General features: G+C 35.9%; 1 protein-coding gene across 1 annotated transcript in view; it reads right to left on the reverse strand.

The window, feature by feature from the left end:
* The window catches only part of gtf3c1 (general transcription factor IIIC subunit 1), a 27,333-nt gene extending 13,871 nt beyond the window's left edge, over positions 1–13,462 (reverse strand). The window contains 19 exon segments of the mRNA XM_016670264.1: positions 58–162; positions 1,352–1,497; positions 1,615–1,914; positions 3,294–3,424; positions 3,656–3,759; positions 4,607–4,760; positions 4,838–4,926; positions 5,015–5,148; positions 6,367–6,435; positions 6,542–6,891; positions 6,980–7,032; positions 7,375–7,490; positions 8,304–8,492; positions 9,283–9,406; positions 9,487–9,583; positions 10,567–10,710; positions 11,517–11,693; positions 12,004–12,216; positions 13,006–13,462. Coding sequence (XP_016525750.1) covers positions 58–162; positions 1,352–1,497; positions 1,615–1,914; positions 3,294–3,424; positions 3,656–3,759; positions 4,607–4,760; positions 4,838–4,926; positions 5,015–5,148; positions 6,367–6,435; positions 6,542–6,891; positions 6,980–7,032; positions 7,375–7,490; positions 8,304–8,492; positions 9,283–9,406; positions 9,487–9,583; positions 10,567–10,710; positions 11,517–11,693; positions 12,004–12,216; positions 13,006–13,226 — 2,916 coding nt within the window. The 5' untranslated portion in view covers positions 13,227–13,462.
* Between the last annotated feature and the right edge of the window lie 3,479 nt (positions 13,463–16,941).

Genomic DNA, 16,941 nt, shown 5'->3' on the forward strand with positions numbered 1-16,941 from the left:
AGGCCACGGTTTGACAGGAAATTAAATTCAAAGGTAAAGAAAAAGAGAAAGAAATGAAAATCACCTTTTATAAAGAAGCTGTCTTTTCATTCTAGCGGGCAGCGCTCTGACGAGATAGTGCTGCTTCACAGAGTCACTGAGGTAATCCTCCAGCTCATCCACCTGCGGACGCGCAGGCATGAGCAGAAGATTGTTGCTTGTGAAGTGCGAGGTGTGCAGTTATGCATTAATGCCTTTCTGTCTTGTCTGCATCAACTTCAATGTAAAATAAGTTTCACATGTCTAAACATGAGGAAATAAAGTAGATTTTGTGAAACATCCTGTCCTGTTATGTCTTTGAAGTGTGTCTTTCACATTTGATGCTGAAAAGAGAATGTATATTTGGACCAAGTGTGTGGAATTCACATTGTTGTGTTAGTTTTGTTTTGTTTGCTTTTTTTAAACATTTTTAAATATTTTATGAATCAACCGGGAATAAAATTTCAATGTTCTATGAAAAACTCCCAAAATTATTAGCTGAATTAATTGCAAAGCAGGAAAAACTGTCAGTTTTAGGAATAAGGACAAAGACATTTTAAGACAGACGAGCAAGATTAAGTACTATGGCTGTACAGATCCACTTGTTTTTTTGGTTTTGTGTTTTTTACTTCCAATACTGACATGTGAGGTTCAGTAAGTTATATGCAGATTGATTTCTTTTCATACACAGAAATAAATGCACTGAATTACAGATTTATTCGATAACTCTGCCCTAGCACAGCTCATTAAATACGCCAATAGCTTCACAAGCTTGATCAAACATGTAAAAACAACACAAATTTAATTTGTTCAGTCAGTGCAATTAGAACTATAAAAGCCAATGTAAAATAAATAAATAAAAAAAGTGAAGCTGACTAAAACAATAGGTCAACTACTTTGGTCAAACATGTGAAAATAAACTGCAACAAACCTTTCAAATGGTTCAGAAAGTGCAATTAGGAATTCGAAATATAACATAAAATAAATAATATAGCTTGTCGTCGCTCAGAAGCACAAAGCATAGAAGTAGAATGAATAGATCTGACTCTATTTATCAGGCATTGTCAGATTATAAGAAGGGTGTGATTGATGTCATGCCAAAGAAAATGTCTAATTCTGACTGAGAACAACATAAAAATGATTTGACCCTTTTATGTTTTCTTATCTCTTGAGAGATGATCATCGCATTTCCTAATCTAAATCTACAGTGATTATTATTATGACCATCAACAATTTTTGATTTAATTTCAAACAAAAAGAATTCAGCTGACCACAGGGGATTTACTGGAGCATCACATGTTCCTTTAACTTCTACATAAAACTTTGCTCTCACCTTGTAATTGATTTGGACGATCTGCACAAAAATAGAGAGAGGCAAGCACAGGAGGAGACTGCGAACCATTGCCCAGCCGCTGGTGAAACCTTTGTGTAGAGGAACAGGAGGGATAAATCTCCTCCATGAGTCTTCATCAGCATACACTGTCAGAAAGACACAAGAAATATGAATGTTTCTTTAATGGCCTTTAGTGACAAGTACCTTTACACAGAAATACCTGTAGTTTTTTTTTAACCACTTTACCCCATTGACACTCTTACCTTTCATGTCGGCATCAGACTGATCCGGTTTAGGCTGATCACCCTGCAGCCCGTCTTCATCGCCTAATCCTTCGTCTATTGGAGGCGGGTTAGAGGTTTCGTCCTGCTTTGCTTGGGATTCTGGGAGCCCGGCACCAGGATCAGAACTGGCCGGTTCCGCCGGACTCTGACTGGCAGAGAGAGCCTCAGTGGGGTTATTCCGCAGCGGGTGGCCGTAGATGAGGTACCAGAGGAAACTGTGAACGACACGCAGACGAATCATCTTGGGCTGGAAGCCCAATGTTTTGCCCAATCCAGGAACTGTAAACGTCAAAAAGAAGAAATACGGTTGGAAAATTGGTTAACCTCACAAAAAGTCCTGAAATTGGATGTATTTATAATGCTGTCTTATGGCAAAATAATTTGTTTTCGATAACAAATTAGGCACTATACTCTCTGGAATCCTGGAAATTGTATTAATTCATTTTCTTCTTTTTTTTTATAAAAGTGCCAGAAAAACATTTTCTAACATAATTAGCCTCATTAACAGATTGAATGTAATTATCGAGCTCAACAACATTCTCCACTGTAAGTGGCAACTTAGTTTTTCTAAGAGGAAAGAAATACTTTCCATCATTCTGCAGCTGTTTTGAAACTACAGTGAGCAAACTGTCTGTAGCACTGAGAACTATAACAATCAACATGCTAGATTTAGCATAAGTTGGGCCAGACTTTAGAAACGACTCACCGGGGCAGTAACTAAGGGCGGCAATTCTTTGGGGGCCCCACAAATTTTGGGTTTCTATTTTTTTTATTACAATTCTTTTTATGCACGTGTTTTTTTGCATATGCCTGTCGCAATAAGCAATTAATAAATTAATCACACGGTAAATTAAAATGAGCTTGATAGTTTCCATTCTGATGGTTTTTATATTTTGAAAGACAAGTTTGTTTACAGACATCACAGTCCCTTTTGTTTATGATTTCTGTTTTGTGCATTTTTGTTATTTCTGTTTTATTTTTTGCTTTTGGTTATCTTATTGTAGATATTTAAAATATCTTCCAGTTCCACTGTTAAGTGTTATTTACATAATTGAAGTCTGTTGTTCTCTGAGAGAGCACTTACATTATTATTCCATAATCAATAAATTACTTGAAAATGGTCCCAAAAACAACAACATTATCGTTTATCACAATAATTGCTGGAGCAATTTGTAATTAATAAGTAGGACTACTTATTAATGTACTGTAAAAATAGTAAAATATTTTTTCCTTAGCGGATAGGGCACCAAAACTGGCTCTAGCCCAGGGGCCCACATCCCTATAAATCCGGCCCTGAGCATCAGTGGGAAAATTTTCCGATTTAAATTAAAGCACTTGGATGGTTTTATACATTTTTGTTTTAAATTATTTTTGCAGATACTATAAAACTGTGTTGTTTCTACTTGATGTCATAGTGTGACAATCTCCTACCAGCAAGTTTAGCACCCTAACACTGAAGTTCAAACTATTAACTAGAAAATGAATGAAACCTAAAGGGATAAAGTACAAATATGCACGTCTTTGTTTACAAAAGCTGGCTTGACAAAAACTGAAATCCCAATGTGTCATGATGAGTGATTATTAAGAATGTCAATTAATAAAAGATCTATAAACCACAGTGTTTTCTGTATACTTCATTAAAAGTAATCACAGAGAACCTGGTGTGGGTTTAAAGCTCGCGTCTTCGTCACATCCTAACATCTGGTTTCTTAAGACGCTCTTCTGTGCTTTTGATGTGGTTGCCTTTTCTGATTTGAGCTGCTCTCCTTTTTCTTCAGCAACCTGCAGACTGAGGGACAGACAATAAAAGACAAAATGAACATAAGTTTAAAAAAAAAAAACAGAAACTTGACATATTGTAGGCTGGTGTTTTTCAAAGTCGTGGTCGCTGTCGGGGCATCAGAAGGTTGGAGGGAAGATGAGAAGAAAATGCAAAACTAAAAAACTCCTTTCCATCCTACAACGATACAGAACTTTTTACTGGACCTCAGCAGAAATGGCCCATCTTGTTGGTGCTTACCGTCCAGCTGCGTAGGAGCTGGAGATTCTGAACCGGATCTGTTCGATGAGCTGACTGACTCTCACATCACTCGGCTGAATGGATGGATGAGCAATTATGTCCACCTACATGTGTGAAGGAAAAAAAAGAAAGAAAGAAATCACAAAAATGTTAAAAACAAGAAAAAGAGTGGGGGGTTTCTCAATAAAATAGAGTTATATCAAAATGACACTTTGTTTGTCTAATTCAGTTAGTTTTAATTAGTTATTAGAGTGCTTGCCAGTTTCTATAATTTAAATATTGTTTAGTTTAGTTTTTAATTGTTATAGTAGTAGTTTTAGTTTTTTTCATATTTTGGCTCATTTTTCGGTGCAGAAAAGGTCTAAGTGTTATATTGTGATTATGTAAACATCGATTGGGTAATAAATACTCAGCAGAAGAAACCATTTTCAAAATCAAAAGCAATCAATTATCACTGAACAACAACTGATTCTGATGTTTTCCCCCAAACTTTGCTGTCACCATTTTGTGGACTAGAATAGAGCAGCCAGGAATATTGAGTGATGTAATTTGGTGACAGCTGACATAAACTGCTTGTGTGTCAGTCTGAAAGGCTGATAAAAGGATTCATAAACACAAAAACAAAGGATATTGTATCTATAACTTCAATATGTTTTAGTTTGATAAACAGTTCCAGATGGTTTTCACCCATTAATTACCATTTCTATTTATTTCAATTAGAATTTTTTTTTCTCAATTTCAGTTTTTGTTATTTCCTTAACATTAATATGCTAATTAATTAATATTAGCTGTATTAGCTTTGGTGACATCTTCATGATAGTTTGTGAATAAATCTAGCAAAAGGAAAGGAAAAATCCAGCTGTTCTAGCATTTAGTTCTCCTAGCATAAATTCAAGTATGGCTCCATACAAATGCAGGCCATTTCCCACGTGTGGAGTGGAGTTTGTGTACCTTCTTAGTGACCCCGTCCTGTATGACGGTGGTGGTGTAAAGCTTTAGCAGGCCTTCCCTGGACAGACTGTGGACAAGCCGCAAAACAGTCTTCTTGCAACACTTTGAGCTGACACCATCCTTCTTTTCTGCATCATTGATGATTTTCTGCAGCCTGAAAACAAACAACTATGTTGAGATTTCCCCTTAAGAGTCCAATTCACTTCACAAAGCAAAGAAAACAAAACTGACGGGAAGAAGCCCTCTATGATCTTAAAGCTCTGAATTGCTTCGACAATCATGTTCTTCCTCTTCAGCAGGCGGTACGTCTCGTGAGATCTCTGAAGGAAGAAGAGGGGAAGAAAAAGTAGTCAACTTTAACCTTTTTCATGAGGAAAAAACAAACAGATAACAATAAGGCGTCATCACCTGTGGCTGGAAGACGCTATCAATCTCAACGATCTCGGCGTTCGCCGGGTTATCAGATGGATGCACAGCCTCGCTCTGAGACAAAGAGCTGGCAGGAGTTGAGTTGGGTTGTTCCTCTTCTTCCACTGGAGGTTCTTTTGATGCAAGAAAAGAAATCCAAAACACACATGAAGAAAAATAATAGCAAAAAAAAGAAAAAAAAACTGTAGATAAAACCCTTTTAAGGCAAAACTATATTTGGCTTAAAGTTTACATTCCAGAAAAATGAGAGAGAAGAGAAGCAATTTTCAGTTTGAGCTGCAGACACAAGCAATTTTGTTTTTCCAGAATGGTTTCACACCAAATATATCTCTATATTTTTTCTACTTCTTAAAACTAAAGAATATTTTTATTTTGACAAAATCTGCAAAGATATTTTAAAAGGACAATAAATTGGTGCAATTTCCATAAATGCAATGGTAACTTTTTCCATTCCAGCTAACCACTTATATTTTCATTAATTCTACTGATTTCATCTGAATATCCAATACTTCACACTTCTCAGTCAAAAAATAAATAAATTGTGTAAAAACACGTAAAAACAAGAGTTGTTTAAGTATATTTTAAATATATCTAAGTTTTTTCTTAATATATTTTTAATGGCTATATACAAAGTTTTTCCTACATTGTTATTGACAGAATCTAGAATAAGTTTAATACAACATAAAACACATGGAATGAGTTTAAACTGTTTAACCTGGTTTTGTGAACATTTATCAGCAAAAAGTCAAAGTTCAGCGTAACAGTGATGCATATCATAAAATCAATCTGTGGCTTCTTACTGATTGCAAAGCTTCATGTTTTTTCAGCTCGTCTTAGTTTATTAACCCCACAAAACAAACTCTAAAACACTTAAACATGAGGCTCCTTAGAAATAATCTGGTTGCTGCTGTGCTTCATGTAACCTTAACATATTAAAAAAGTGGGTTGTTTAGTCCGTCCATGCAAAATGTTGCTACAAAACCAGCAGAATTAAGCTAGTTTTCTAGTATAATTTGCTACAAAACTGCTATGCTGTAATGGTAGCAAAACATGAAGACATCTATAAGGTTTGCATCATCAGAGAGTTTCTATATGTTTTGGGGGTTGACTGATTTCTTGTCTGAGCTGTTCGATTTCCATTTCAGAAAAAGTAGGTTGACATAGGTTAGCTTTTTGTTCCCAACAATTTTTTTAAAGATGTAATTTATCTGTAAATGTTGCCCTAAAAGATAAAAAAAACTGTACAAAATCCTTCAGAGAGGGCCACAGATGACTGCAGAGCCGCACTTTGGACAAAGTTTAGTTACTAACGTCTATTTCTGTCAACCTACCTGGAGCAGGAATGGATACGGAGTCGGGTGTTGTAGCATCGTTGGATCCGCTGCAGGACGGTGATTCACCTGAGAAATGACAAGAATGTTAAAAACACAGAGATAAACATTTTAAACACTCCACCAAGCTGATAATTCTTAAGATGTCAAAAGTTATGATCAATTAGATTCTCACTCTCAGCTTGAGCAGACGGTGTGACGGGAGCGTCAGGTTCGGTCTGCTTTCTTGTCCCGCAGTCTTCCTCCTCTGTCCTCTTTGCTCTAGATTTTTCATCTGCTTCACCACCCTTAACGTTCAGCTCTTCATCCTCAGTGTGATCAACACAAACCTGCTGGTCCTCCTCTTCGTCTTTGTTTCGGCTTCTGCCTGCTTTCTTACTCTTCTGGGTTCTGGGAGTTTTGCGGCTTTTGCTCGAGGTGGACGATGTCTTGGTGTCCGATTTGTGCGACGCTGAAAAGGACAGCAGCTTGTTCCTTTCCTGCTCTTTAGCAAACAGTTGGAGTTGATCGCTGGCGCTCGCGCATCTGTGGAGACAAACGAGTACAACTGAAGTGACGAGCTGCAGGCGAAGGAATGTAAAAAACCGGAAAACAGTCAATCGTTTATACAAACTTGTGGCTGATAAATTTTGTGGTCCTCTGCCGACCCTCATCCTCCATAAAACTCTGTAGGATGGAAAAGAATCCAATATAAAAATATGACCCAGGAACAGATGAAAACTACAAAATAAATGTAATCATATAATTATGAAATATCTTAATTGCTACTTTTCTTTTATAAAAATAGGCCTGGGGCCTTAACATGTTCATTTTGCTAAATTAATTACAGAGATTTTGGCCAAAATAAGCCCCCAAGCCCCTAGTGGGTTCCAAGCAAATGCTGCAGACAAACCCAACAGGATTATGTCAGACTTTCTGTTAACTGGAGGTTAGGTTTGACTGAAAGAGAACAGGTGTTGCTCTTAACATAAACACAAACTTTAGGGTGAAATAAACAACTACATTTACCTTAATAACACCATCCCTGTCCATCTTACGACAGATCATGCGAGATTCCAGCCGACCAACGTTCATTCTTAATCCAATTTCTCTGTGAGGGACTCCCTTTGTACCAGAAGACAATACTGAGTGGAAAAAACAAAAACAAAAACAGAGAAGAAATTATTTAGCTTCACATTTTAGGATTAAAGAGAAACATGTAGAAGAAGCTGAAACTGTACACTATTAAGATAAATTTGTGACTGAAAATAAGTAGGTGTCCAAGTACAGATGGGTAGTTGTTGAGAAGGGATGATAACACAGCTACAAATTTCAAACATTCATTTTAAACCAAAGTTTTCTCATTATCTGAAAAGAAATCAGAATAAACATTGTGTGTTTTAGTTCAGTTATTGTTATGAAAATTATTTTTACTTGCCAAATGCCACAATAAGAGAAGAGATTTTCAATCAAGTTCTTCAAAATTAGAAGATTAAACACATTTGGTAGAATTACACTTTAAATGATATAATTTGGGTCAAAGGCTGTGAGTCGCCTTCCAGGAGTTTCTGGAATTTTGGCCCATTTCTCCAAACAGAACTGGTGTAACTAACTCAGGGCATCTTGCTTTTTCCAAAACTGTTTAAATAAAAAAAAAAAAAAATAGTGTATGTATATTTTTGAATTTTATGGAATAAATAAAAAATAATAATCCTTCTCTCATTATTCTAGTATACTGTAAAAATTTATAATTTTGGTAAATGTAGGCCAAAATAAGGAAAATGTAATGACAGAAAGTGAGGAATAAGCAGCTCATCTTTTTAAAACACTATTTTAAGATCTTCTTTTACTCTTCGCCTTTGTATTTCTTGTAATATTTCACTTCTTGCAGTTTATGAATGGCTTAAAAATGACTGGCTTACTTTGCGATTTCACGTTATTAAATTAATCAAACTTACTGATGTGGTAGGCCTGCGACATGAAATCCCTCTCCATGATCCGTCCCTCAGACGGGAGGACTCTTCTTCCTCCTCCTCCTCCTCCTTCAGCGTAATCGTCATCATCCTCATCATCGTCGTCAGAATCTGCAGGAGTTTTTTTTCCATACGGCTTCAAGAGTTTTATGCAGCGAATAAGGACTTTACTGCCTGGAGCAGAAGGAGAAAGGCATGATCACTCATCAGGTGCTAAACCAAAAATCTTCCACTATAAAAGTTGTTAGAATTCAGGTAAAGCATTTTTACACTTTTGACTACATTTGTGACAGAATTATCTTTTAAAAGTAGAGAAAAGGGAAGGAAGAAACACTTTGAATCAGGAAATATTCACCCAAACCGACAACAAGAAATACTTTTGTTTACATCAGCTGTTTGGTTTTGAGTTTATGCGAGTGTTATCAGCTGAGGGCTAACAGACCGATGGGAAAGTCTCAAATGTCTGTATTGTGGTTGGAGCTGAAATTATTAATCAGACTAATTGTGATGAATCAAATATTGAAATAATCATCAACTAATTTAGTAAATGATTAATCACTAACTGGAGTACACACACTACAAAAAAAGGACATTTGATGAAAAAAAAAACAATATATTCAGTCATAATTAAGACAAAATTGTACAAAATACATTTTGCATTTAAGATAAAAAAGCATATTTGTCAACAAATATGTTTTAGCCAAAATTCCAGTGGAATAGTTTTAGCTTCACCTGCAATAAAATGTTTATTTTCTTATTTAACAAAAGGAACTGAATTATTTGTTTCCTGCATATTTTTAATGTATTTTTAATATTGTATAAAACAGGCTTAAGTGGCTAAATAAAAAATCTGTTGAATGCCAATTTTTTTTAACCAATTAACCTACTGATCTTCAGATTAAAACAATTACTAAAATAACCCCTCGTTGTTGTGGTGCTCACGTATGTAATAATCCCTGTTTACCATTTTTATTGGTGCAATGTTCAGCACTGGGATCCAGGTCTTCTAAAGCGTACTGACAAAACTCCACCAGCTTGCTGTATCGGAGGGTTTTGAAGAGACGCTTCAAAGTCTTTTCGCTCAAATTCTGAAAGAAGAAAACGGAGGAGCATAACGGCACAGCAAGCAAGAAGAAACGTGAGCAGTCACACACACTCAGGTGCTCACGAGGTGCTCTTTGAGATTGTCCACAGTGGTGAAGTGGTCAGGCAGCTGCAGCAGAAAGTCAGACACGTGCTCCATCAGGATGTCGTATTTGTTTCGCCTGACAGAGCAGAAAGAAGAGAGAGGATTTGTTTAGGAGGTGAACCACAACAAGAGGGTAAAATGAGACACAATCACAACACAACTTATTTACAAAAAGATTGTTTTTTTTCTTTGAGACTTTTTGTTTTTGTTTTAAGTAGAATTTCTAAATTTATTTTGATATTTTTTTTGCTTTTGGAAAGCATGAAAATAATTGTAGAAATTGACAAAAACAGCATAAATACTGATGAAATCTTTTCTGTTATTCTATCCTTGTTTAGTTGGTTTATTAATCAAGATTACATACTTTCATTATAAACAGTCACAGCTGCTCCTGTGTTTTAAGCTTCCAGAAGCTTAAAGTATTGACCACTCCTGGTCTTACTAATACTGACTGTATCAAATATATCAGTGTAAGTATATTGACAGGGGTTCTCAAATCGGCAGCATAAGACTCACACACTTTAGCCCACCCACAGTGGATTCTAACCACATATACAAAAAATTATTTATACATATTTTATATAATCTTTTTTATGGATAAAGATAGTAAACTGAATTTAAAGTTCCAAAATCCTGATACAAGGATTAAAATCTTCAAAGGGCTCCATTTTTTAACTGTCAGTTACTTAAAAACCAAAACAGTCGATGACTGCACAAAAACATAGGATTAGAATGTCTTAGTAATATAAATCTGTGTATAAAAAAGGTAAATATTTTTTCCAAGCCAGACATTAAAGACTGCACAAGTTATCATGAAATCAGACAAAACAAAGCAAAACCCAAAAATGACCACTGTGCTGAATATGACGTAAAATGCAAAGACAGCGTTTACAAATATATGAAACAGAATACTGATGTTTGATGCTGTTACATCCCTGTTTAATGGACCTAGTAGTGATGCTTGTAAAGTCTTCTGCTGGTATTTTGTTGTGTCTAAAGTTTGAGAATTTATAAGAGTTGACTAAATAAGCTGAAAAACAAAAACGGAACCAAACAGACCTGTTGACATGGAAGCGCTTAAGCAGGAGCAGAATGGAGTGCTGCTGCTGTCCTGTCTTCAGCCGTCTGACGTAAGACTGCATGGTGATCAGTTCATGCTTCACAAGACACTTCCTCAAGTAGTGCATTTTTCGAGCATCTATCCTGCTCAGAATCAACAGCTTGTGTCAGTGTGAACATTAAAATAACAATTAGCTGCGTTTCCATCAACCATAAAATTGCGCATATTGTAATTAGAAAAATTTATTTGCTTAAGGCAAGCGTGCCAATTTCGAAAAAACTTTTTTGATTATAGATTTTCCCCCTCTAGGATGAGGTTGGGGTTTTTTCAGCATTTTTGAAATAGATGTATTTTGCAAAACTGGAATGGAAACACTTTATTCTTTATTAGCCGGATGTTGCTAATGACGAAAACATTGAAGAAGAGGACAGGAAGTGGTAAGAGGATGAAGGTTTGTTTTTTGTTTTCTTTCAGACAATCTGCAGCTGGCTGCAGCAGAGCTCTCACAGCATCACACAGTTCATAAAAGCTGTGTGTCATTCCAATGTGTTGAATCCTTAGCTCTTTAGTAAAATAAATTACTACAATTTCCCCAAAAAGCAGCATATGAAGCTGCTCCCAAGTGTAAGGGGTTTGTCGCTCCAACGTCTGAATAAGATGCCAACGTCTCCTCTGATTGGCTGAATTATGAATCCCAAGTGTAAAGGGCTTGTCATGGCTGAATTATAAATATATATCATGTAACTGTTAACATCCGTCGCTGCCATAATGTTCAATAACTCCTCGTGTGAACAAATTTATTCATTTTATTTCTTAATGAAAACACCGCAATTGTGAAATTATCTTTTTTTGACATTAGCAGAAAACAAAGATTTGCGCCTCATTTGTAATGGAAACGCAGCAACTGTAACAGCAGACTGAAGCAAAGGACATCTCGCGTGTCTCCTACTTGAACAGACTTCCATGCAGATCGCTCTGTAGCTCTCCTTGCCAACGACCTCGGCCAACTCTCTCAAGCACGCAGTATGAGTCGTTGCTAATTTTTGACTCGGGATCGTTGTTGCTTCCGATCAGAGTTCGGAAGCGCAGAGCCTGGGAAGCCACGACCACGAGCTTCCGTCCATATCTAGAGGGTAAAATAAGAGAAATGTATTCAGCTTTAAATGAATACTTTCCCATTTGACCAAAGTTTTAGTGCCAAACAGGTTGATAGCTAGCTCATTGGTAAACAGTTATTGACCTAAGAAAGCCCAGGCAAGATTGCTGAATCATTGACTGTGCAGGAATCCCCTCTAAGTAAGCATGTGGTAACAGTGGAAAGGAACCTCTCTGCTTTAACAAAAAGAGACCTCTAGTTTAACCAGGCTCAATATGAGCAGTCAGATTCCCTGACAATTTCCTCCTCATATCATGAATTACTATTAAAACACACCAACCTTTCCTGAGCCTCCTCTAGGTTAACCAGCGGAGCAAAGGACTTGGAGCGGATTTGCTTTGTGACGTTCTTCCTCTCTTTGAAGAAGACACACGAGCCTTGTATTCCATCCTGATTCTCGGGAATGACATGAAGAGGATAAACGTCTCTTCTGTCATGAGAGAATTTCTGTTTCTGAGTTTCAAAGCCCGTCTCTGGGTCGATGTCCTTAAACCTGAAACAAAAAAAATCCAGGCTATCAAAGGGAAAACTTCAAGGTTCATGTTAGACTTAAACCTTTAATAATAAAATATATGATGAAAAGCATAAAACACCATGTAGTGGAACATGATGGTGATAATAAATTTAACATAAATTGATTTCCAGCCAGGAACTAATACAGTTTTAGCAAGAAAATGTGAGAAAATGTGTCATGTTGAAGGTTTTGTCTTGAAAATTGGAATCGTCCTGCAATTTATACATTCATAAACCAAATACTCACATAAGTCTAATTATACATATGAATATGCAGTTAACAAAAGTGTTATTCCAGTCCCTAACAAGCTGTAGAACCTGACTGGAAAGAAAGCGGTTAAAAAGAATGACATTTTTCTACCTTTTCTTACCTTTTACAGTTCTGTCCATGTCTAATTTAAGTAGCTCAACTGAAAAACTTGATTATAGTACAAACTCCATATACGTTTTCTTTTTCGTTGGGTGTTGTGCAAACCGTATATCGAAAAAACAGGCTTCATGTTTAGTTTTAGTTAAAGTTATGTGTTAAATACTAAGGATATCTGTTAAAAATGTCTACCCCTTAAGTGAGGAAGAGGTTAAATTTTAAATTTCATTGTGCTGTCTTGGACCATAACAAATTCTATTGTATAAAGTTAAATAAAACATTTGACTTTTACGGGAGTAAGTGGTGATATTGAACTCTGCTTGGCTTTGTACGAGTTAAACAAAGAAAATGTTAAAAGTTCAGTTTTGAATAAACTGGCAACAGGAAGGGTCGCGCGAGCACCTGTCAAACAACTCGATGTCCTCTCTCTCCTCAGGCAGCTCGTGGAAGCTCAGGTCGGCGTTGTTAACAAGAGACCTCCAGATGAAACCCTTGGTGCAGTTGTCTAGCTTCAAGGGAAACTTTGGCTCTCTGTCCTCCAGACGTATCCAAAGAGACGGGAGGGTTATTCCGTCCAGTCCCTCTAAAGCCACTTCATCCACAACGATGCTGAGCGCATCCATAGCTGAGCTAGCCCTGCATGCTACAAGCTACGCTAGTAAACCGAATCGAGCCGAATCGTTGAACACATACGGTTCGCTTCCGTTTGACTCAACTTCTTATTTCTTGCTGTTTATCAAGAAAACAATAACTTTTTTTTCCATAAAAGTATGCAGGACAATACGCTACCGCAACTATAGCAACCAGAGCGCTGAGTCCAACTAGTTAATGTTTGTGTACGTCATATTTCAACTTTGACCTTACGTCGTGCGTATGAATGAATAAACCTCTCCTCAAGGCGGCGCTCAAGGACACTTTTAGAAAAGCAGTTGTTTCACGAAGCCTAGTAGTATGGAGGCCACCTCTAGGATTTTGCTGGTCTTACACGCCTTTTTTTCTTTCATATTGTAACCATTTATTTATACATTATAACTATATATTATGTAGCCATTCTATTTTCCAATTCTACATATCCTCATCCAATTCTTTAGAATTACATTTAACAGGCCCACAATTTGTTTCAGTAACTCAAAAAGTAAAATAAATTGATTATACAGACTGATGCTTTCAAGCATTAATTTCTGTTTACAGCTAAGCAAAGCATTTAAAATTGGAATATAATATCAGATCCAAAGACCACAGAAAAGTATACTCATTACCTGTTTATAGATTGTTTTCAAAAGGTACTTTTAATCTGACAAACAAGCCTTACTGGAACACATAATCTAAATGCCTGAACAAGATTCCATTTTACTTACTATAAAATTAACTTTAGTTATTTAAAAAAAACTTTCTAAAAGCATGTGTATATTTGATGTGATGTACATGGAGTATTAAACCGGTAGCACTGATCTTAATACGAGAGGATTGTTTAGTTGAAGAATTCACCTTCAGCAGAAATGTATTGCTCCTTATTCCACTTTCCACATGGAAAAGTTGTGATTTCTAGAAGTAGTTCTAAACTGTTTGAACAAATATTAAGTTTTAGTCCCATCAATTTGAAATGGAGACAAAAAAGGTTTATTCAACATCTTTATTATGAAGTACCTTTTTAAGAAATGTACAAGTGAAACCAGCACAGGGACATCTTGGCATTGAAAAAAAAAAACAAAAAAATAAAAAAAATAAACAAAACAAAAAAAACACAAAACAAAAAAATAAAAAAGAAACAAACACCATGGACAACACGTATGAAATGATAATGTACATATTTACAGCACAGGGTCAATCTGAACAAAAGGGAGAAAGAGCAACACTGTGGCTTTTGAGGGAAAAAAAAAAGAAAGAAACACACACCGGGAGTGACTTATGACTAAATTTTATATTAAAATTATAGACTGGTTAAGAATACATAATAAAAGGCACTGAGCTTCACAATCCCCAACGCTGCAGATGAAGGCGTTTTTTTTTTAAAATCATTTTTATTTAAAAAAAAATAAAAATGTCATGACTGTCCATCGCTAAAGTTAAAACAAGATGTCAGAGGGCCAAAGCAGTCTGCACAAAAACAATAAAAATAGATTTAAATTCAATCAAAAACATTCCTTATAAACATGCTCAGTGATTGAGTTTTATTTCTTATAAACAAATACATATCTAAAATTTTTCATTTTTCATCTGAAGGCATAAGGGGTTTTAAGGACGAGTTTTCAGATTTTCAACCCGGGTGCGACAGAACCCGCGTTTCTGACGGGAACATTCAATTATCTACCAGCATGGGGAAAAGCGCGATACGTCCGCAACAGCATGAGATCAGTACTGGAGACAGACATATACGATATGATATGATCACTTGGGAGGATTCCTTACAGGAAATGGGCTAGAGACAAAAAAAATAAAAAAATATACATTCAGCTCAGATACCTGGTGTTTCAGTGAACCAGCTGTACAAAAATATGTTGTGGCACTGATGGAAACTGCTAGAAGGACAGGGAAATTTAAAATGTGTTCATTTCCTCAGCAACGGCTAGACGACGAGATGTTATGCCAATCGTGTCTGTAAAATAAACATGAAGCAAAACCCACGGTAGGCTAACTGAGATAAGAATAACAGCAAACAGCAGGTCTGGTTTAAAAGTTTTTTTTTAACCATTTCCCTTTTAACTTGCATCTAAGAAGCTCAAAATTGTTCCAGACCCAGATTAAAATTGAATTTATTTTATTTTTCTGCCATTTTTCCAAGTTGATCCATTTTTAAGAGTGTCACTGACTATTTTAGTTGTAGATCCAGTGAGATCAAGAATGAATAAAATATTACTTTCAAAAAAAAAAAAAGAAAAAAAAGTGCAAACCCACTTTTAATTAATCCTGAATAAATAACTGGCTAACAGCGCTCCTGCATTTTTATTCTGTCCTGTAAACTAACAGCTGCTTTGGCTTTGGGTGTGCTGTTTCAGATTGGAGAGTTGTACATACTGTCATCCAACTCTCAGAAAGACAAAATGGCAGACTTGTAAATTATAAAAACTGCAGATTGCAAACAAGAGATGCACTGAAACACACACACGTCAAAAGAAATTAACCAGTTTTCAGCTCAACTGCGCCTGACATTCAACCTGATCTTTTCTATTATTTTCAGTCAAAGAACGCACCATTTCAAAGTGCTACCAATGTCATAGCAACACTCACTGCAAAAAAAACAAAAAAAACTGAATCTTACGCAGTATTTTGGTCTAGTTTATAGCACAAGTTTCTTATTACACTTGAATAAAGATAAACACCAACAACTTTTCAGCAAGACATACGAACTTGTTTTAAGTAAATTATTCTTTAAAATTAATAAAAGTTTACTGGTTCCACTATCAGATTATTTCACTTATAACAAGACATATTCCCCACATTATAAGTGAAATAATCAGACAGTTCTGTACAAAGATATTTGCACTAGAAACTAGACCAAAAATACTTGGTAAAATTATGTTTTGTTTTTTTTTTTGCAGTGCTCTTTAAGGAGGAAGATGCTACAGAGCGAGGAAGGCTCACAGTTAACCATTGTTATTATTAATAAGGTCTTTAAAATGAAGGAAGCACAACAGGTGGCTATTTAGAAAGGAAAGTATCTTGGCTCATAAAAGGGTAAAACGTCTGTGCTTCATTTATACTGTTTATGGGGAGTGATATTTCAGCGGTTAAATATATCGGAATATTTATTTTTCTCTTTTTGAGCTTCCAACCTCAATAAAATTAGCTGGAAACATCAGGAGCCTTTTAGAAATCTGATTGGCCATTTTTTTGTTTGCTTGTTTTATAAAAGAACCAGTTTCAGGTCCTAGAGCCACCTTTAAACATCTTGACCAGTAGAAGTTAGATTCTTCCTCAGAGTTGTGTTCATGGGCACAATTTAAGTACAGAAATCATATAATCTCAAACAGATGTCATATCATCACCGACACATAATTAAACAAACCTTGTGCTTATTCAGGTTTCTAAATCCCAATCTGCTGACCTCTGACCTGCACTAGCAGCCAAACTGGGAGACAACTTTTAGACCAGAATTTAGAAAAGCTGGTGACATTAAAAGATTGACTGTGCTTAAGCAAGAAGGGGAAAAAAAAAAAAAAGTTTGTGCTGTTCCAGTGCTAATCCAACTTGTTAATGTCGAAGTTTGACGCTTCTAGTGTTTTCTTGTATTAAATTAGGTGAAACAAAACTAAATTGGCACTCAGAGGGTTTTGACTGGTTGGTAGTTTCATTAAACTGGTGGCTAGGTTTATTTTTTTTTTGTTTGTTTTTTTTTTA

The sequence above is a fragment of the Poecilia formosa genome, unplaced genomic scaffold, assembly GCF_000485575.1.
Source record: "Poecilia formosa unplaced genomic scaffold, Poecilia_formosa-5.1.2 Scaffold32, whole genome shotgun sequence".
Taxonomy (NCBI): Eukaryota; Metazoa; Chordata; class Actinopteri; order Cyprinodontiformes; family Poeciliidae; genus Poecilia; species Poecilia formosa.